This window comes from Pezoporus occidentalis, unplaced genomic scaffold (assembly GCF_034315485.1).
Source record: "Pezoporus occidentalis ecotype Australia unplaced genomic scaffold, CSIRO_AGI_Poc_V1 ctg4, whole genome shotgun sequence".
NCBI lineage: Eukaryota > Metazoa > Chordata > Aves > Psittaciformes > Psittacidae > Pezoporus > Pezoporus occidentalis.
In genome coordinates, this window is record NW_026915724.1 from 12,092,040 (window position 1) to 12,114,684 (window position 22,645).

General features: G+C 40.7%; 1 protein-coding gene across 1 annotated transcript in view; it reads right to left on the minus strand.

Annotated features, from left to right (window-relative positions):
* Positions 1-22,645, minus strand: part of LOC134171322 (chloride channel protein C-like) — a 76,214-nt gene that overhangs the window by 11,556 nt on the left and 42,013 nt on the right. Inside the window, exons 12-13 of the mRNA XM_062633433.1 lie at positions 22,127-22,293; positions 5,941-6,120 (exon numbers count right to left, since the gene is read on the minus strand). Coding sequence (XP_062489417.1) covers positions 5,941-6,120; positions 22,127-22,293 — 347 coding nt within the window. The remainder of the gene's footprint in view (positions 1-5,940; positions 6,121-22,126; positions 22,294-22,645) is intronic.

Sequence of the window (22,645 nt, forward strand, 5' to 3'; positions counted from 1 at the left end):
TTGTCTGGCAGTTCAGCTCCATTAGACATGACATCCTTTGAGTGAGAGTCTGCTGCTGATGAAGCGGATGTTTAATATGTCCCCTGAGTTTCTGAAGTGGAAAGATGTAACCCTCAGTGTTCTCACCAGCGCTCCCAGCCTCACTGAAGTGAGTTTCCACATCCAGCTCTGTGTGAGTGACGGAGCCCCACTGGGTTCACCAGGAGCATCAGGGCGGCGATGCTCTGCTCTGCAGGCCCATGCAGCATGGCTCTGGCCAGCTGGACAATCTTAAGGAAAGCTCACACAACTTAGAACTGTTTGTGTGATTACACAGGGGAGCAGGCTATGACTGACCTTTTAGAGCAAGATCTTCAGAAGCAATTACCTTTTATTTTAGGATGGACAAAATCTGTTTTCCAAAATATCAGACCTTTGAAACATCTGCAGATGGGAAGCTGTGCTTTCAGTCACTAGTATTTCTGAAAGCTCAAACTTCAGTAACTTTTCAACTACATGAAGACCACAGCTTTTGAATAGATTTCTGATTTAGAGAACAAAGTTCTATTTTTTGAAAGGATCTTAAGATTCCTAGCTTTGTTCCCAAAACGGGGATTTGGCACTCTGAACACTTCACTTGTAGCAAACAAACTTAGTTTGCGTAAAGCAATTACAGAGTCAATACACTCCTGTGTAGCATATCAAAATGTGTAATAAAACAGTTCAAACAAACATGGCAAACTAAAAGGGATTTTTGACAACTTTACCTACAATATTTTTATTGAAATTTCTTTTTGGCCCAAAAAAAAACAATTTCCATCAACCACAAATGCTGAAGTTTCAGCAAACTTGATGGGTGGGAAGAGATGGGGTTTCCTAGGTGAAAAAATACACACAAAAATGCAGGCACAATGCCAGAAATGTCACTTCCTGTACAGAAGTAGCAGAAAACCAAGTTTTGCCTATTTCTCCTTAGACAGATCTATTTTGCACAGTCTGCTTACACAAGTCAAAGACATTGTGGTTTCTGCATAATTACTTTCTCCCAATCAAATTAGATCAAGTGAAAAAAAAACAAACCACCTTCAGCTAAAAGATAGACAAACAAAATGCAGAGTAATGGTTAACAGCTGTGTAGGTAAGAGTGCAAAGGCAAAAACAGGGAACCCAGCCTTCAGCCTTACAACAGGAGAGCCAAGTATAGTACAGATCTGAGAGGTTCAGGCATGAACAAGATGGCTTATTTGTTATGGTAAAATTCCCAAACAGGCTGTTCAGTGGTATTCGTCAGCCCAGTAGTTTCTCCAGGAAAATTGTCTCATAGCTGTGTTCAAGGAAGAAATTAAGATTGCTGGGCAGCACTCCAGCTCTCTGCACCACTTCTCAAAGGAAAAGGAGGGGACAGATCCTGGCCTAACAAGACACCAACATCCACCTGCTTTTCTTCAGTGAATACTGGAGGATTTAACGGCACTACAGAAACCCAGATCCTTCATTTTCCTTGGCAAAAGCGAAGTAAAGGCAAGAAAAGCCACCAACACTCAGAACAGTTCCTGGTAGGAAGATGGTATTCATCAGTTATGAACATTCAGGAATTACATATAATAAGGGATAAAGAGTATCTCAGAAAAAAGTACCTACACAGAGAGCATACTCTAATCCATTTTGGTGGAAGAAATCAGAGGGTATGAGCATCACAACACACGTGGAAGGAAGTGATCACTTGTGGGAGGATATAGAGTGTGGCAGAAAAGACATTGCTGATGATCATGAGATATCATCACCCTCCCTGTTATATGCCAAGGAAAAGGAATTCATTACCTACAGCTTTTCTCCTCAAACTCTCCATGTCTCTGTTTTTACTGTGGTTTACATTATAAAGTAACCTCTGGCAAAGAAGATGGAGCAGCAAAACACAAGTGATGATGTGTCTAATCTCTTCATCATGTCAAAGAACCAATTCATTGCCCCACAATGGCCCTACACCAGTACATTGTAACACATGTAGCAGTGAAAAATAGATCTTTTTTCAGTTTTTTTTTCTCACAGAAATTAGACAGAAGCATAACTCTATCTTCTCCCAATGGAGGAAGGTCTGGAGCCATAGGCTGGAGCAGACAAGGCAAGAGAGAGCCAAGGGACCTCCCAACAACTCCTCAATATGCATTTACAGCCTCCTGCAGTGTCTCTGGCAGAAACCTCCTTGGAAGGCAGGCAGTGGTGCTATCCTCAGGTCTCTCTGAAGAATGAATTCCACCTAGCCAGGAGGGCATGACATTTACGCCATGACATTTACAGCTCTCAGCAGACTCTGGGCTAACACATTAATAGCAGCCCAGCTCCCTTCCTGCAGTCACTGGGGGGAAACAGGGGAGGCATTCCAGCTGCAGCACAAAATAATAGAATCATAAAATAATAGCTTGTTTTATTTTGATGTGCAAGTATCATCATTACTGTGAGAGAAATGAAGGGGGGAGCAAGTCCCTCAACTCTCTGCGTTGTACACAGTAAGTCAATCATCCCCATCAATGCCATGCATCAAGTTCACCAGCCACACGTTCCTCAAACTGAACTGCGAGGGTTTCCCAGGCATGTACAGAGCTCTGCCTATGGCAAAGTGTCAAATGTATTACTCTAAGGAGATCTTTGTTTTGGAAACTTGCTTCTCAGCTACAATTTGCTTCCTCTTCAACAATTTTAAAGCCAAGGAGTTTCTCTTTAGTAGTTGCTTTTTGGTTTAGACTCTACTACTTACTTAACTGGGGAAGATAGCAGCTTCAGATTTAAGTCACCCATGTAAAAATGTATTTGGTGATCTCACTAATGGGTAACCATACAGATCACAAAGAATAGGAGAAAAACCTGGCCCTACTAAGCAGATCTGGAAGATGGGAGAGGGAGGAAGGGCTTTGTTGGGGGTTTATGTAATAAAATTGGAATATCTAGGTGTTTGCTACAAGCCAGTATTAAGTTGCATTTGTAGGCCCATGCAAGCTCCAGCCAACATTGTTTGGCCACAATCCTTGCTTTTGTAAGAACTGACGACCTTTTCATAAGGTCAGAATCATTCGTGTGTATCACAAAACATAACAACACTTTGTCGTTGTACAGCAACTCTCATCACTGAAGTTTCCAAGTGTGGGCATGTACTGAATAGCTTTTACATTTGATCCAAATTTACAGCGTTTCATCCATGCTTATTTCATGAGAAGAAACGGTGCAGAAAAACACATAAATGAGAAACAGTATGAAAAAATTATGAGCTGCTGCTGCCTTCGTGCAAATTTAGCAGATTGTTTCTTTCCCTTCATTAGCTTGCTCCCCCCTTCTTTTTAATCTAATAACAACATTTTTGTACAAAAAATGACAACCAAAAAAACAAATCCCAACACTTTTGAGAATCAATAATAAATCATGCCCAAGGCAACTCTCAAGAAAAATATCATGGCAATTATTTTTTGCATCTTCCCCAAGACACCTTCTTTAAAATATGCCAGGCAAGCCATATTTTCTCCACTTTAACATTACTGATGTACAAGAAGGAAAAGTAACTTATCATTTTTCTGCCTGTGGTCATGTCACCTCCATATGGGATTACATTGGATCTCATAGTGTAGGAGGTTGAATATCACCCTTCTCCTTTAAGGAATTTGCAGTATTTCCCATCTTGGTCTGAAGTTACATGCTGCAAGAGCTGTAATTTTATGAGTAAGATGGAAAACTCAAATCCTAACTGCTTATGGTTATGCATACACTAATTCCATGACACATCACATTTTTGGAGGCTTGTTTCAGAGACGGCTGCAGAGCATTCCCTTCCTGATGTTGGTGAGAACAGCAGAACAGCAAAGTCGCCTATGGTCCCTGCTGGGGACAAGGCACTCAGAACTCATCATGCAAATACTCAGGCCACTGGGCACATTCTGGGGCAAGAAGGAGTGTTATCAGAGCACCTCAGAATGCAATTCTTGCTCCCAGACAATGTCTCTGTATGGGTTTCACTGGAGGAAGCAACTGAGTAGCCAGAAAAGCCATTTGCCGCTTCTTTGTCAACCACTGAAAATATTATCTTGGTTTTACTCACAGCAGCCTAACCACAGCTCATTTATGCTGAAAGCAACAGGGAAACAAACTCTTTCATTCATCCCTTTTAAAAGGCTCTATCAGAATGTATCATAAAAGGGCTCTTGGGATTAAGCAAACCACAAGCCTACCAGAATTGTCAGGTAGCATCAGCTTTTCTCTAAAGGCGCCTGTCTTTGGAATGTGCTAATGATCAGCCTTCCATACCCACTTTTTGCTTGCTCCCACACCACTTTGCTCTGCATTACAAGAAACAGTGGTATTTCCATAAACTCAGCATACTCCTCAACAGCCTGGGACACTCACTGCAAGCAGATTTGGTGAATTAATAAGGAAAAGATGAGCTTCTAAATTGCATTTAAAAGGATCTTTGGCTTTATCAGTTGTTAGTGTGCTTTCTTGTTTTATTGCCATGGACAGCTGAGAACTAAAAAAATCACACTAGTTTATGCCATACAGTTCTTTCAGATAGGTGCACGCTGCAAACTAACACTCAATTTTACGCTTTACTGCCTTAGCACAATTCTTATTAATAACCGTTATGATAGCATCACCATGAGGGGATAAGTATACATATCATCTAGAAGTACATGATACTGCACTTAGTGATGTCATTACTCATGCAAGCAACTGTGACCCGAGCAATTTCCACTGTACAATTGTCACTGCAAACAGATATTTTTCTTCCTAAAAGGCTCAAACTGTTTCACTTGTGAGTGAAACAAATTCATAGTTTTTACTAAATATTCACTCCCTCCCCATCTGTGTGCTCCAGAAGGGCAGCTGACCACACTGCTATGAGGTAAGTTCATGTGATCCAGCTGCCCGTAGGTCACCCTTGAAAATTTGTTATAAATCAAGCAAGCAGACAAGTCCTAACTAAATTCCCACTGATGATGCACGGACAGCATTTTCCCCCATCCAGATCAACAGAAGAAAATATTTTCTCCTTGTTTGCTCACAGATAGCTCCCAACCACTGCGCAGTTAAACCAGAAGTAGATAAAGAAACCTCTACAAGAAAAGATGCAGAATACTACAGTCATTCAGGACAAAAGACACCATGCAAATGATGAAAGATTACGATACTATAGTACAAAACTGGCCATACGCTTTTATTACAGTTATTGGAAGCATAATTCATAGGGCTTTGCTGTGTGAACTCCTATGCAGTAGGAGTTCAGTATTCATCTTCTCCTTTCCTCTAGGATATTCAAGGTGGAAATTAAGTCACTGCCTCTCCCACTCATGACCCACCACTCGAAGGACAGTGTTAAGATCCCTTCCTGAAAGGGTGAATTGACCCTTGTAGTCATATGAAATGCAGTACCATAAATACTTCCTTTATCAGGAGATTTTATATGCCTTGGGAGAATCCCCCGTATGGCAAGGATTCCTTTAGTCTAATTCTTGTTTACCCTAGCAAGTTACTTCCAGTGACTTTGTTGCTTATCTTGTCTGTGATATTATTTATGTTAACTCATTTCCTGTAAAAGCATACACTAATAAAATGAAAAAACTGGGAAGAAAGAACGGGAAAGCTCTGAACTGGCACGGAATGTTTCATGAGTAACTAGATTCAAATCCTTTTAAATTACTGTTTCAGTGAACCTTTAAGGCTTTGAAGAGCAATTCTCCTTTTTTGTACAGTTCCTGTAAGATCATTTATTTGGTGCTGTTTCAATAAATCCCTGATGCAATAATCTTATACTAGAAAGAACCTAGTTCCTTTCTTTAAAGGACACCTGCTGTTTGTGCTAAAGAAAGTAGGGACAAAATTCATGTCAATCCCAAATAATCTTCACAAACAGATGCTTAGAATAAAAATCTGATAAATGGCCAGAAACATCACATGACATCAGTTTGATAGCATTTTTACCTTTTAATAGTTCCCTGGAACACCCCTGGATCTTCTGGCTTCGGCCTGCAAACCACTGGGAATCCGCCGTGGCTTGTACTTGCAAGAAGCTGAGCCAAGGAGGCAACATTTTCCTTCAGGTGAAGGACTTTGACTCCAGGCTCCATCACATCCCTGGCAGAGAACAATTCCAGGTTCAACCTGAAAGACACAAAGCAGACAGCCAAAGGATTATTTAGTAAACAGGAAATGAGGCATACTGCACCACGTTAGTGTTTGACGAGTTTATAATGTGTTAGTAAATTACTTCAAGATGGAAATCAATCTGCTTTATTTGCAAATATAAAAAAATGTAATTACCCAATAAAAGTGCTTATCAAGCATTGTCTTTCCTTGTGTGAGATACATGATAAATTCAACCATATGCAGGACATGGTCATCCTAGACAGGATGTCATAAGACTCATTTATCTGCATGACTTTTCACATTAAAAAAAAGACTGCTAATCTGAGCTGAAATCCTCTGGAATTTTGGCTTATATCAAATAGTTTCAAGTTGAGCACTCTGGAAAAATTTAGGCTTATGCTTATCATTGCAATCGGGTTTTTTTTTGCAGCAGTAGCAGCTAGAAAGATAGGCCCTCAAAGACAGCTTACAAATCATATATGGATTTTTTTCTAGTATTTTCTAACACTTTTCAGGTTCTTTTCAGGCAAAGTTTCAGGAAAGAAAGAGGGACTCTTCATCAGGGACTGTAGTGACAGGACAAGGGGTAATGGGTTAAAACTTAAACAGGGGAAGTTTAGACTGGATATAAGGAAGAAGTTCTTTACTGTAAGGGTGGTGAGGCACTGGAATGGGTTGTCCAAGGAAGTTGTGAATGCTCCATCCCTGGGAGTGTTCAAGGCCCGGCTGGACAGAGCCTTGGGTGACATGGTTTAGTGTGAAGTGTCCCTGCCCATGGAACTAGATTATCTTAAGGTCCTTTCCAACCCGAACCATTCTATGGTTCTGTAAATATGAACATACAAATTGAAAAATGTGTACTCATTCTTTCTGATGGTAAGGTGAAATGAGAAATAAAGATACTTTCTGCAAAATTCAGAGATAATTTCCAGTGCAGTTACAGTAGGTCAGATTCTTAAAACTGAAGGCAGTGAAATGCTCTAGTTTCAAGCTTGTTTTATATTTTCTATTTTCAAAAAAATACATTACATTAACTATTCTGACTGTCATCTGGACACACCATAAACCAAAATCTCCTGTTCAGACACAAGCTGACAAACCACAGACAGAGACAACTGGAGCATAAATATGCCCACATCCTGTTTTACCAATGTACCTTTCATCCCTGTGGTAAAAGCAACTCTTTCCATATGCTGTTAATTATTGCCCTCCCTCCTGAGAGATACAAGATTGTTTTTTCAAGCCAGTTACTCTGATGGTTTCTGATGTGACCATCAGCCTAAAAGTAACTGAACTAAGAAGACAATGCACTTCATATATGGCACCTACACAGCTGTGAAACAAGTTTCTTGTTCTAAACTGGGACAGATTTAAACGACTCCTGGAAAAGAACAGTCTTATATGCATCAAATCACGTCATACCTATCCCCAGTGATATGAAACAGACTGCAGGCAATGAAAATTTGGAACACCATCTCATTACAGATCCACATTTCAAGGGACCAGAACATCAACTTATGGAAAAATTTACCTCTCTGAATCACATTTTGCTTCTGAGTTAAAATGAGCAGCAGTTTACCTTGCACAACAAAATGGCTTAGTATCAACTAGTGAAAAAAAAAACACCACCTAAAAATCCCGAAGAGATGGATGTTTTCATTCTTAATCTCACTGGGTGCTACCAGTTGATGCAGTACAAGAGATGGGACACAGTGGGAATCACAGATGCTGCTCAGAGTGAGCTGCTGTCAGAACTATGCCACTGTTGCTGTTTGTTGCATAAAACACTCTTCCAGAAGAATTTTATTTTTCCTAAATGAGTAGATTCCTGCTCAGCCCCTGCCTTTTTTCTAGCTCCATAGGCCAGGTAAAAATCTATATTTGCCTGCTTAAGTTTGTCTAGTAATACTATACACTATTTCGATTAAAAGCACTGTACCTAGCACAGTGGACACAATGCAAAAACATGACTAATGATAATAGCTACTTCCTGAATTACATGAAATATGTGCAAATCCCAAATAACTTTAAATAAGAGCAACGTGAATACTGTTACATTCCAGCAGTTTCTAGAGCATGTTTCTTTATGGTGTGTAGGTTTTCCATCTTCACAACTTTACAGTTTTGCTCTGTTGTGCAGAAAGCGTTTCCCACTATTGCAGAAGTCCATGAAACATCCTTAGGTTTTGTCAAATCAGTCACTTCAATGAAAGCCAGGGATAGCTCCTTATATGGTTCCGTGATCTTGGCTTTGCCTGGGATTATAAAGTGCCTGTATTGTCTGCATCAACTATACACCTTTCATTCTCATCAGACAGCTTCTTCAGGTGTAAGAACACACTAAGTACTTCGGCTGATTCCCTGCTCACTGTCACTGACATTTCTTTCAATGAATCTTCTGTCTGTTGCTGTAAAGTATAACCTTGCTTTTGTGGTGGTTGAGACAAGCAGGCGAAAGAGTTGTTTTATGAAAGACTGTTAGAAGGCCAAGTCATCTTTAAATAGAGTTGGCTAAAGTAAGCTTTTACCAATATATTGCTTCTCAGAAAATCAAGTTACTTCATCATCTAGTTGTTCAGCCTCTAAACTGTAACATCCTATCTTGGATACAAGAACATGATGCAAGATAGTGTCGAAAGCCTTGCTAAAGTCAAGGTAAATTATATGCGCTGCTCACCCCTCATCCACAAACCCACTAATTTCTGCATAGAAGGCAATTGGATCATTCAGGCATTGTTTACATTTGGTCAATCCACAGTGACTGTTCCTGATAACCACCTTCTCTTTCATGTGCCCAGAAATCTGTTCCAAGATGACTCACTTCATGATTTTCCCAGGAACTGAAGTGGGCCTATGGCTGCTGTCACTAAATCATGTTTCCTCTTCCATCTGCTTCCAGAGCACTAAGCCTATTCTCCCATTTGCAGGCTGTTACTAAATGGGTGCTTAACACAGTTTTACCAGGATCTGCTTTCCCAGCAGCAGCCAAGGTCTAAAGATGGCAAAGAAAACCAACCCCAGGCACCTATATGCGCACTAGCCCATGAATGGTGGTGCCAGCCACCCAGACTGTTCTCACAGCCCTCCAAGTAGTAGTGCTACCCATGGGCTTGTTAGGCAGCAATTGCACACCGTGCCCAGGCATCACCTCTGCAGGCAGGGTCCCCCCCACCGCTGGTGCATCTCTTCTGCTGCACAACTAGGAGCCTCACCAAATGCCTCCCAAGGATGCTTTGCTTAACTGTTAGGTGCCACTCCTGGTGCAACACTTGTGTTTTTAACGCAACAAAGCCCTCGGTTTTACAATGCAATTTCAAGCAAGGACATTCCATTTACCATGCTGGAAATGCCTTTTTGTAATGGATTCTATCAAGTAGATCTTTCTTACATGATTAGAATTACCTCAAGGAGAGGCACTGAGCTGCAGCTACACTAGTAAAATAGATCTAGCATGAATTCTTGTTTTATAGGAGATGTGAGAACATTTTCTCCCAAAGTGTAATTCACTGTAGTAATGTGTTAAAGTATTAGAGCTATTCCACCAAAGTTATAATAGCCAAGTTTCAGGGTCCTATAGAGAGAATATAGAGACTAGATATAACATGGAACGAAGACAATCTGCCTTATAACCTAAATATGACAGCCATTTGGTAGGAAGCCAATATCCCTGAATAAGAAACTGTCTTGAAATGATTCATGGAAATGTAGTTCAGGCCTTGTTGCTATTAAATTCAATGGAAGTTTTCCCACTGAAATAAATTGTTAAGGATCTAACCATAACAAATCTAGTCATAACGTGGAGGTTTCCTCAAACGACATGCAGTACAAGAGAACCTTTCTTCAAGTAACAGGATTTACTCTATGCAAGTTTCAGATAATTAAAAGGACTTAAAGGGCAGTGGGAGAGAAGCATAATCCCAACTCAAACACACTCCAAGGACTAAGGTGCACGAGAACATAAGCAGTGCTGCTTGCTTGGATTTATTCACAGATTTTCCCTCGTCTTTTTCAGCTGTTGCTCTTTCAGCACTGAGAATGTTTACCCATTGACTCACCACAGGCTGGCCTGCTCAGGACAGCCCTACGCTTTATTTGGGCTTCTTGTAAACCATTGTTTTATTGCCCTGACTGGCCATTGCATCTCATATAAATAGTTCTCAGGAGGTTGGTTTGGGGTTTGCTTGATGCTTTTTTTAGTCTGAGCATAGTCAGGATTCATCATCAGGTCAGAGGTCATTAAAATTACTTACCTGTGTTATAAACACCTTCAAGTACTGGAGCTATTCAGATCTAGCTTCTTCTAGTCATGCATTTTCTGAGAATAGGTAGTTCTTTCTTTTTTTTCTTCTTAAGTACCCTTCATTCAGCCAGAAAAACTGAACAAATTAATTTCATAATTTCCATTCTAGTACAGAAGCAGAAACACTACTATGGAGACCTGGAGCTGCTACTACATTATAAATACAGTTTATTTACATTATCTTTCTTTCACTCCGTTGTCTTTAAAGAAGCCCCATTGTAAATAAACTCCCAGTATTGCAGGAAATTGCTTACATTTAAATACAAACTTTTTTTTTTTCTTAAAAAGTTATAAATAAAGATCTCTACATACTAGCCACAGGCCAGCCAATTTTCTTTTCAACTTTTGGCAGAAATGAACTATGAAAAAGCTTATCCAAAAATTACATGCCAATATTGATCTCACTATATAAGAGAATAGCATAGATGTACTATAGAAATGTTAATCATGTGCAAATGACTGAAATCAGTAGTTTTGCAAGTGCATTCTATGAAAATATAGTTCTTTAAGTATGCTCAGAGAATGCCACTGAGATCAATAAAGCGAAACAAAAAGCTCTATAAAACCTCTCTACACTGGAAAAGGACACCACTTAAATTAATTTTAAAATTTATTTGCCTCAGTCAGTGCTAATCCCTGAAATAAAGACATTTAAACTGTTTTAAAGTTAAATTAAACCAATAAAATCACTGTGTGCATTGACAGAAGTGCATGCATGCCAATGATATGCTTTTGTTAAATTAGATCTATTTAAAATCAGTTTTCAGATGAATTTTGCACAGTAGACAAGGTCTACAGCTCCTTGGTGTCCCTGTTTTAGCTGAGCATTAAACTGAGTGAGGAATTGTTCTAGTTAAATCAGCAGCCAAAAGTTCGTCAGAGTTCAGTCTCCGTTCAGTATATCTACAAATATTTACATTGACTGCAAGATGACAAGCTTCCCAGCATTCCCTGGTCCTGGCTCCCTCAATATCCTCAACTGAGGGGACATTTAGCTACTCAGTCTAAAGGCCTTTTGATAGTACAGCACTTATTGTGAAATGTGTTGTTTGGGTTAGCTGAATGTCTCTGTCACTTATTTCCCAGAGAGGATTTGAAAGCTATATATGTTTAGCAACTACTGTATGCTAAAGACAAATGGATTTCCACAAGGTCTTATAATCTGCTGGGAAACTGTCTCTCGCTAATGCTTGAAAAATTGCAGAACAAGAGGGAAAGAAAGAAAACTGATAAGAAAGCCTTTGTGTTTTGGAAAAGAGATGGATTGGGAGGGGGGGGAATGTTGAATGTTTTGGGGGGGACCTGCCAAGAGTTGCTGCTTTTCTTTTCCTTTGACCCTAATGAAGTTTTTCCCACCAGCACTGTCAGTATAAAATACTGTTACAAAAATAGTGGCTCCTATCCACTTTGCATAGATATAGCTGCTTATACAAGGGCATTTAACTTTAAAAAAATTAATTAGGTTCTGCAGGAGACCTTGGGATAGGCAGGAAAAGGATCATGTGAGTGGATCTACGTACTGGAATTACTCAAACAGCAGCTTAAACACTATGGCTTCAGCTCACAATATGCAAGACCATAGGTAAAAAATTAAAGGTCATTGTTCTTGACTTAGTTTTCACAGTGCGAGTGCAAAAACAAGTTTACAAATTGTAAGTAGCAGCCTACTTTAGCCATATAAGTATTAAGGGGAGTACAAGCATCTAAATATTCAGTGCTGTTGGCAGTACCTGCTCATCACATTCACTCAAACCTTAAGGCATCTAAACTCATTTGGTGTTTCTGTTCAGAACTGCGTGTTTCCCCATGTGATTAGCAGTGTCTGTGGAAATGTCTCAGTCCAAACAAGCAACAGTCTGGCATGCACCTTCTCTCAGCCCTTACACGCATTCCAGCAGCACTGTGGATCCAACGCAAGGCACTGCACCATGGCTATTGAAGAGTGGCATCCAACAGACACGACCTGTAGAGGGCTACATTTGGTGGCAACAGGAGAGATGCAGAACGGGTTCTCACCTCAACTGTGAAGAATCTGAACCCTCACCTGGGATCTCCAAGACACAGGGGATGCTGCAGCACCCATGATGACAGTCCCTGCTCAATCAAAGGGCTGCCACCATCACCATATACACAAGGTGTACTGCCAGTCAGACTGCAGCTGTGACACCTCTCCCTACACCTACACAAAAGTTTCAAGTAACTGTCCTTGCACCATGATTAGCAAAAACAAAACTTTTGAAAGGAAGGCGAAATGTCAGACAGTGACAAGAAATAAAAACCCGAGGGAGAGGGTAGGACGAAGTTTTCTTGAGATTTCTCTTCCTTCCCTATAACCCAAGATATCATCCATACCACCTTCTCTTGCCACAGCCTATCCCCTAATCTGAGTCCTTGCTTTAGAGAACAGTTTGTCCCTGACAGCTTCAATGCTGATCAGGGTAGTAAGACAGAATACACTTGCTGCTGTGCCGTACTCTATAGAAAGAAAGGTTCTGCAAAAGAAGCAACTGTGTTCAAACAAAAATGTAAAATCTGTTTGAAAGACAAGCTGAATGCAATAGCTGAGGTACAAGTGTCACTTATGAGAGTAAGTACTACTCTTCCTACAAGATTTGCTGCTGCACTCATTCACAATGTATGCACTGCAAGAATTCAAGACTTACTAAATTTATCAGCTGTCCTTGCCTTTTCCAAATTAATATCTGAGCCTGTAGAAATCTTTTCTTTTTTCGGAAAGAGTTAAGCTTGTGTTAAATCCATCTGCCCTGCCATTATAACCAAGGAGAGGCAAAGAAAGTCATTTCTCAAAATGACACGAGTACAAGCTATTTAAATTCAAAGAAACATTCCAAACAAACTTCCACAGGAATAAAGCGAGAGAAGCAAGTACATTGAGGGCTAAATAAATACCTCATGATCTTGCTTATAACCAAACAAACACAGAAATGCATATTCTCTGGATAGATCGCTGATGAGCAATTTCACAAAACACTAAGTTGGCTGTTGCAGTTTGAATGCAACGATACGATGAGTTTCTTGCAAACATATGCCAAAGAAACTAATCCAAACTGGAAAGAAGAGAGGAAAGCTCCTATGAGACAGTTTTCATAAAGGCTCCATTCAGAGCCTCCACCCTCATGTACCGTACCAGCTACCTTAGCTTTTCCACTCTGCCTGCTCCAAGAAAGCACTGACTAGTATACTAAAAATGCAAGCTTTAAAATGCTTGGGAATGGACAGTGACAGCAGTGTATGTTTTAATAATCAGACACAGATTGTCAGATGACCTCTTAGTCAAAATGAGGTAGAGATTTAGGTCTAACAGACTACAAAAAGAGTAAACTGAAGTAATAAGGATGGGAGAAGAATACGAAAAAGATTTTAAATTGTTCAGTCCCTCCAAGAATCTGGCACTTTCAGGAATAGTGTAGTCAGGTTATTAAAACACAACGTTGGGTAACTGGAGATACAGATTGTAGCCTGTTCCCAGTGCAGTAAATAGAAGTTTTGACACTTATAACCAGGATTTCAAGCAAAAGCAGTTCTCCTTCCAGTTGTACAGTCAACAGGGAAAGGCATTTAAGCCATCAAAATTCAGCATTCCCATTACTTACATCCCAGTTAAAAATAAGATCATAAATGCTGGTATTATTTTTCTGCTTTTCCAGAAAATGAGTGGTGATCTCTCTGAACCTGACAGTGTACTTATACTGGTCAATATATGTACCCAAAATTCTGGGAAGAGATTTTATGTGTCTGACTTGCTTTCTCTTTCTCCTTCCTTATCCCAAACACCAGGACTCAGCTTCCTCCGGCGTTTTCCATCTGCTGTCGCTTTCATCTCCCACTCACCTACTGTCACAACTCCATGTATTGAATGGCAGCATCTAATAAAACTATATTCATGGTTTTGTGGCTTTTCATAAAACTACTCCATTCTATGCCTCTTTTTTTTTTTGCCTTACTTCTGGTGTGGGTCTGTGTACACTCAGTGTCCTGAAGAACTCCCTTGTGATTGTGTGAAACAGCAGTTAAAGGCCTTGCAAAACTGGTAAGAAAGAAAAAAAAAAGTGTATTTCATTTCTCAAACATGCTGAAATTCATTAAAGTATTTTGTGCCATCTGTTTCCTCTTTGTAAATAAATAACTCTTTCCATCATGGCAACCACTGTGAGAAGCTGCTAATATTTATGAAGATGTATCAACGCTCACAGAACAGAAAAAGTGACACATGTGAACAGCAGAGAGAATCCATTTCTGCTTAAGGTGACCTTAGAAGCAGCCCTCAGCACCAGAATAAAGATGATATCCCTATGTGTAACTCGGAAACACTGAGGTACAACTCTTACATAAATGGATGTCTGTGTTCCCATTTGCAGCAAACACCCATATCCAGCAAAGACAGGGGATTTCAGCCCATTTCAAGTCAGACCCACCATTCCTTGAATAAGTTCAAGCAGTTGTTCATGTCATCTTCATGAGATCAGCCGCCCTGCCAGCACAGCTGGCTTTCCGGTGGTGTTGGCTGGCTTTAAGTGGAAACTGTCAGTATCTGCCAAGTGGTGGCCAGACACCAGAGCAGACTTTCCAATTAGTGGGATACCCCATCTGATGGCTTGATTTGATTTCTGTGTGTATGTGCACACTCCACCTGCATGCTACCACATCTGAAGGCTGCGGTGGTACCCATACAGGCAGCTTTTCCCCCCAGGTGAGCCAAAAGGGAGTCAGCTTCCTCCTTGCCAGGCCAGCAGAAGCTGTTTCAAGTTTCCCTGCAGCTAAAAGTCGCTGTGTGCATGTTTTACCTAAGGGCTTGTAGGAGCCAGTGTGGCTCGCTCACTGCCCACCAGTGAGCTGTGAAACACAGGTGATTAGTTCCAGATGCTGCTTCAGCGCCTTTCCTTCTGCGGAAAGTGTGCAGAAGTCACTTCTTTCAGTTTCATGGGACTCCCCAGAAATGGAAAACACACAAAAGTCAGTGCGGATTTGTTATCCCTCCCTCAACATCAGGCAGGCTGCAGCAGTAACTAAAACATCTGTGGAAAGACTTCTCCATGAGCTGAAGGGATCTGCATTACACTTGCTATGGATCTTGCAGTGATTCATGATGGACCTTACAGCAAGAACCAGAACCTTATAATAAGTTCCCATCTGTCATCATGGCATGCCCAATACTTGCAGCTGGTTTGCCAACCCCGTGAGAGTCCTATTCACACTCTAACAGGGACCTTGCTTGTAACATAAACCACAGGAACAGGATAGCTGCTTCAAAATTTACTACATTTGATCTGCCTATTCATGACACCAGACTTTGTCCCTAAGGTTTTGACCAACTCACCAAACCAATCTTTCAGACTTCTTATAAGTTTCTCTTAAAAATTTCAGTACAGGAAAGTAATTTTTCTCACCACTTCTGAATTATAATAAAAGCAGATCATTTAGCTGCATCTATCTGATAATTTACAGTATAACATTCACTTTTAAGTTCCAAATGTTTTACTCTTAGCACACTGTGACCACAATCAGCATATAATCTTGATAGAACTTGCCATTTACACTTTGCATATTCAGGGGGCAAGGGAGAATCCAGATTTAATTGTTCATTAGAAAAGGAGAGCGATAGAGAAGCTGAGCCTGCAGTTTTCAGACATATCAGAAAATATAATTTCTTAGTGCCTGAAAACATTCCAGTATAAAACATTTTGGGCTCATGGAAAGGCAATTGTGCAAATATACAAGCCCTGTGTAAACATTAAAGTATTTACAAGGTCCTCCAAGGATTTCCATCAGACAGATTGTTGGCTTGTCTTCACTATCCTTGTCATTATATTTTTCAGTATTCGTGCTTCTATTGTATATACTTGGTTATGAGGGCTGCAGTAACCACCAATACACTTCCAAGTGCAGTAGGTCAGCAATGAGCCATTACTCAGTCTCCAGCACTTTCTATCAAAGGAGGGTGCTGCTGGCCAGACCTCCTCAAGCCCTCCTCTAAGTCTCCTCTGTTGCTCTGTGCAAGCCTGCAGCTCCTAACCTTGAGGGCACAGCGCCAGCTCTTATCCTGGACATTTTAGGAAAGAGGACGGTCAAGGGTGGGAAAGGTTTATTTTAGGTTGAAGGAAGGGTTATGTCTGCTGCTATTTATTGTAGCATGGGAAGAGTAATTTGTTTTATTTGTTCAGACTCCCCTCTAAAAATAAACAGTAACGCAACAGAATCTTGGGCATCTTTATATGGCTTTACCAATTTAAATAAAGTCATTTTGAGTCATGTAGTACCTTTAGGTAGTAGCTTCATTAAAGAGTCAAAATCAGAGCAGGTCAAAAATCATCCTCTAGAGTTCGCGAGTTTTGCCTTTACATAAGTCCCTTTGTTTAAGGACTTGACAATACTTGGCAAAGACAACAGATGCTGAAAGCCACATGAGGTATATAGGCACTGTTTTCCCTTCTGTAACTGAGAACGGAAAAATAAATCAGTTTGGCCAAAGCAATATAAGGAAATGGGACAGAATCCTGAACAGTGACTCCTCAGTCTCCTGCTTCCCTCCACATAGCCTTCCTCTTCCTGTCTCAAATGAATATTCATATTAATACAGTTACACTGTTTGCATGTGATTTTTTTCCCTAAGAGAAAAAAAATATTCAACTTTGGACACTGAAATCACTTCATGCTAAATTTGAAATTTTGGGTGAAATTTAATGGCAAAAAAAAAAATCTGAGAAAAGTGGTCTCTGATCACTGAAGATTAAGGCTAAAAAAGCCCAACAGGTCATTTCTGTAGGTCACTCAGTGTCACTGAGTCTTGTTTTCCACCAAAATCCTGTAGAGAGAGAGTCAGATCTCCTGAAAACTAGAAAGCTAAGTGCCTTGTTTATCACCACCTGTCACAGAGCAAAAAAATGCATCAATAACGTTAAGTATTGGTGTTAACATACAGCAGTAACTCTGCTCAGCTGGAAGTTCACCTTCCATTCATGTTCAGATTAAGACAACCTTCTTCACACAGAGGCATGTGCACTAAGCCTTCAACTTTTTTTTGTAGGAGCAGTTCTGGATAATTTGGAGCAAGTGAAGCAAGCTAGTATCAGCCTTTTGCCAGGTTAAAAAGATTGCACAGGGAGACAGGCTGGACTTTCCCACAGTGACCTGCAGGGAGCTGGTGCAGGGGCAGGAGGAAGCCATAAGTCCTTTCACTCATCCCACATCTGCACCACCAACCCCATGTTGACACCAAGGCAAGGCTGTGCTGCTGTTCTTCCACACACATAGAGCAACCTCTGGCTCTGACACGGTATTTGTGTCAGGGGGTCAATACTGCTATTTATGGCTCGTAGAGTTGCTTCTTAAGTCATGGGATCACACTAAACTCAAAACCCAGCACAGCACAGGTGAAAAAAAAAGGACTAAAAATGGCTCTTTGCCATATTTGCTTAAGCCTGACATAGAGGCAACTTAAAGCCCAAATGCAATTTTAATAATTCTCACCCACATCTCAACACCTTCCCCCCATCTTTTCTATAGCAGCCAGGGTTCTCCCCAGACAAAGTGTGGCATTGTTACAGCAGCTCCCTTTTTCCTTTGTGCAGCCAGAACAGGATCCAGCTTCCACCACAAACACTCTACAAAAGATGGGCTGGATGCCGTCTAATGCAAAAACATTGCCAAGTCCACCCCCTAATGATGTCTCTCAGGATGAAAGTGCCAAACAGCCATGAAACACACTGGCTTCTCAAAGAGGCGGGATAGGATGCACCACATGCATCTGGGTGAATTGTCTTTGAAGGAACACTTGTGTCAGCAAGATGAGTAGGGAATCTTTTAGTGTAGTAGTTGCTAGTCTAGGCCCAACCAAAAGCACCTCCCTTTCTCCCCAGTGTCCAGTGATTTTCAAAATCCAAAGCCTCATCTAAAAAGTTTGCTAATTATCCCAAATTTTACAACAGGCCAAACCAGCACCCTGGATCCCAAATGATCCTCAAACCTGGGTTAGCTCAAATTCTGAATACAGTGTCTGTGGTGTGGGCTTAGGCAAACGTAGAAGGGAGAAACAGAAAAAAAGGTAAAAACTCAGCCTTGCTCCGTGGATCTTTACTATAGGGCCACCTCTGATACATTTTAAAAATATATATAATGAGACCACTATAATATATATTCCAGCCAAAATTCTTGGCTCCCCAAAACAGCTTTATACGGTATGCAATACAGAAACACCCAGGAGACGCTGTAAGAACTTTGACAAGGCTAATATTAAGCTAGAACAAAACAGAACTACTGGCACCAGCTCCACTCAGCTCTTAAGTAAACTTGTCCCATTAAAAAGTAGCCTCTAAGATATTTTCTCTCTGAAGTGTATAGTAGCTTATAAAAAGCAGGAAGGATTGCCAAGTCATAGATGTGTTCAAGTCCTCCTTACCCTCATTAAAGAACATTCCCTGGCAGCCAGCAGCTTTGAGTGTTCCAGTGAAACAGATTTTATAAGAGGGGTGTTTACAGTGGTGTGCGATGTAGCTGGAAATCACAGTGCACCGTAGCAGCCCTGTACTAGATAGAGCTGTGTTTGGAGCCTTATCACCCAGGCAAAGGAATACAGCAGGCAGAGTGATCAATGAGGTTCCAAAAAAAATAAATAAAGAATATTAAGAAAACAAATTTTAAGCTCTGCTCCACAGGAACAAAAGCATCCAGAGATGCCAGTGCCTAAATAAAAATTGGGTAGTGAAATACCACTGAGGATCTAGGCCTCACTTCACCAGTTTCATGTGTCTTCATAGAGGTGTCTTCATAGCAAGCATGTACCTAAATTAGCCTCTTTCTTAATGTACCCACTGATTTCCACATCAGCTAGGAGTTAAACTGGTTTGTGGATCTGGACCTTATTGCCACCCCAACGCTGTTCATGTAAAGGCTATTTTCTCTTCTCAGGTCAGTGTCTAGCACATCTTCTGCCTGTAAAAGGAATCAACAAATGATGAAATACAGAAGGTCTTCTCATTCTGATGAAGATGAAGAGCTAGGGAAGAAAAGATCTGCACTTTCTCTCTAACAATATGAGTACCGAGGACATAAAAACATGCGTTCTCTTGTGCTTCTCCTTTTTCCTCCCTGCTGCCAGCCAGGCACTGTTTTCCAAAGGCCTTTCAAGTTTCAATTGAAGAAGGATTCCAATTTATATGGCATTTCTATGGTGTTTAAGCAAGCTGTTAGTTACCCAAATCTTTCACTCTGCATACACAAACATAATTTATCACCTGTTTATAAACACATGCTAGCTACCAGTTCCCACACAGCTGACCCCTGTCCCTGTTATGATTTGGGGAACGCAACAATGCACAGTTTATATATTTTGTGATCTCACAGAATAATTAATATTGAGCAAAGAGGATGTAGAACCTGCCACACACATAACTGTGTCAGCTGCAGTTTCCCAGAGCAGCAACGTGGTTGCAAACCCCCAACCAAGCTGACACAACCAGAGAAAGAGGTTAGCTTATGCAAAATGGTATCTGGGTGTAAGCACTTGAAGATAAAAATACTTCAGAAGTGTAGAAATAAATGGAACTTAAAAAGAGCAGAGCCTCACATACTCTGGGTGGTCACTCTGAGATTGTAAAAAAGACTAGAGAAGCAGATAGGCAGGCTCCCACAGCATCTTGGTAGCTGCAGGACCGGTCAGAGGGAAAACAAATGAGAAATCTTGGTCCACAGGGAAAACACATGGAAAGAAAAGTCATAGCAGGCACCTTTTTGTAGAATTCTGACTCAAGTTTCAAGGTTGCTCAGAAGTGATGAGGAAACAGAGATAAGGAAACATATACAGAGACTACTTGTTTGGGGGTTTTTAACTGTCTTGTCTCAAACTGTGTATTTTCATACTAGGTAAATTAATAGGATCTTTGTTTCTGGAATTCGTACAAAGACTGCACGTTAGGCTGAAGCCTTCCAAAAGCCTCAACATAGGTTCCAGCACGATCTGTTCTGTGATCTTTCTGGCTCAAAGGTGAGGGTCACTGGTTGGTAGTTCCTGGGGTCCTTCTTTTCATCCTTTTTATAAACTGGTGTGAAGTTTCCCTTTTTCCAGTCACTGAGGAATTCATCGGACTGCCAAGACTTTTCAGGTATGATGGAGAGTGTCTTAGCCACTACATCAGCCAGTTCAGATGTGTATCAGCCTATTCAGTCTAGGTCTAAAAGGATTTAGACTAAAACTTGGCAGCCTGTAAATTGTCTAGCCATAAAAACCTTTACCAAGCTGTGACACCATGTATTTTGCTTTAGAGTATCAGTATATCTGATGACCAAGTTATCCAGGAACTTTCCTTAACGTTACTGGAGAGGAAAGAGAAAGGAGTGGGAGGGAAATGAAATTTTATATATATATCAATATACATATAATTGTTCTTCAAGTGAATAGGACCTTATTTTGAACCAGGAAGGCAGCTATAATTCTTTTCATGGACTTGACATCTAATTGGAATACCATGGAAAATTTTATGGCTTCTTCCCCTCTGTTTTATCTGCCATGGTACATATAGAAGCCATCCATACTGTCACAGATTGTTTTTATTTCCTCCTACCACATTGCTGGCTCTTTTTCCTCTCATGTCAAATACAGTTAGATTATACCCAGCATTCAATATGCCTGCTAAAAACTTTCAGATATGGCTACATTTGGAGAAAGTTATAAAGTGTGGACAGAATGGGTTACCAATATTTTATTCTCCTAAAGTGTCACTTGAAACTAAGAGGTTTGTCCAGTAGACCTCAATACTGGGAGAAATGACAGCTAAAGTGTCCTGCAAGCAGTGTTGGCTGTGGTTATCTACTACCCAAATATGCCTTGAGGAAAACAATGTCTTTCTATGGTAAATAACTGACTTAATTTTTCCTTCTATTTCTTCACCACATTACCTAGTTCATTCCCAGAGAATACCATTAAGAATCAGCATTTTTGCTAATTATTGTATAGAAGACAATAGCACAGATTTTGTACTACCTACAGGTAAATGTAGATCCCAAACCTACGTTTAAGAGAGGAAATGGTTCTTATTACTGGTTATGAATGCCCGTGAACAGACTCAGGTTTTGGATGCACACTAGAAGATACACAGGACAGGTTGGATTAATATAAATTAAAGAATACAAACTGTATTTTTTTGCCCAAGCTATTCATTTAGTTTATAGTCAGTGCAAGTATTTCCAGAAGACACCCTGTGTGTCTTAGATTGCTACCATTGGATGGTAGGAATCACTGTCTGAAAACATACATCTTACAATACTAAACAGACAGGAAGCCCAGACTAGTCATCCAGAGGTTGAGTAAGGCAAACTTCACCATCAGGGACTCTACACACTCTGTTGTTGTTACTGTGTTTCTTGCGAGCAGATGTGATAGAGCAGAGTCCTAACTGTGAAAGTCTCTACTACATTCTCCATTGGACCAACTGTGCTACTAATAAACAGCATCCAAGTTGGCGTTATAGAGCACTTGCTGTTCTCAATGCTCTGGTAATGTTGGTAATTCAGATCCTACTGTAATCTTGAAGAGAAAGGGAGACTCTTTTGCTCTATTTGTACAGCACATCACACTGTGGGGACATTGTTCAGGATCAGGGTCTCCTTCCTCCTACCCTCCAAACTCCAGGTCTCAGAGAAACCACAGAGTCTCGGTACAGAATATGACGCAGGAAACTTAGAGATCAACAATGTAAGAGACCTCACCATTTTCTCCTGTGAGAGACAAAAGGTTCCACATCCAAGTAGGGAATGCACTTCAGCTTTAGGAGAGAGCTGTACAGGGATGCGTTGAACAAATCACCAACCATCTTGGCCACCATGACAGCCAGCATTATCAGTAGCAAGGACTGGACATCATTTGTGATCTCTACCTAAGGAGAAAACAGAACAAAGGACTTTCCATTTTTCATATACCCGGAGATGATAACAACGGTTGCACAGGACTACCTACTTCTTTCACGACAGAATGGGAAGCAATTCACTCTGCTAAAAGTGGAAGGGCGCTCCCCCTCCTTTCCCAGGGGTAAAGTAATCAATCAACACTTCCACTAGAGGGGCTTGGCTGATGCAGTGACAGCTCCCCCTCCCGTTCCTATCAGCTTGAAGTACTGCACTTACATTAAAACTCACATCTGATTCCCATATTTCAGGTGGCCTGTGATAATTTTGAAGTATCAGAGGAGGGTAAGTAGAGATGGAGTAGCCAGATTGCTTAAAATAGCT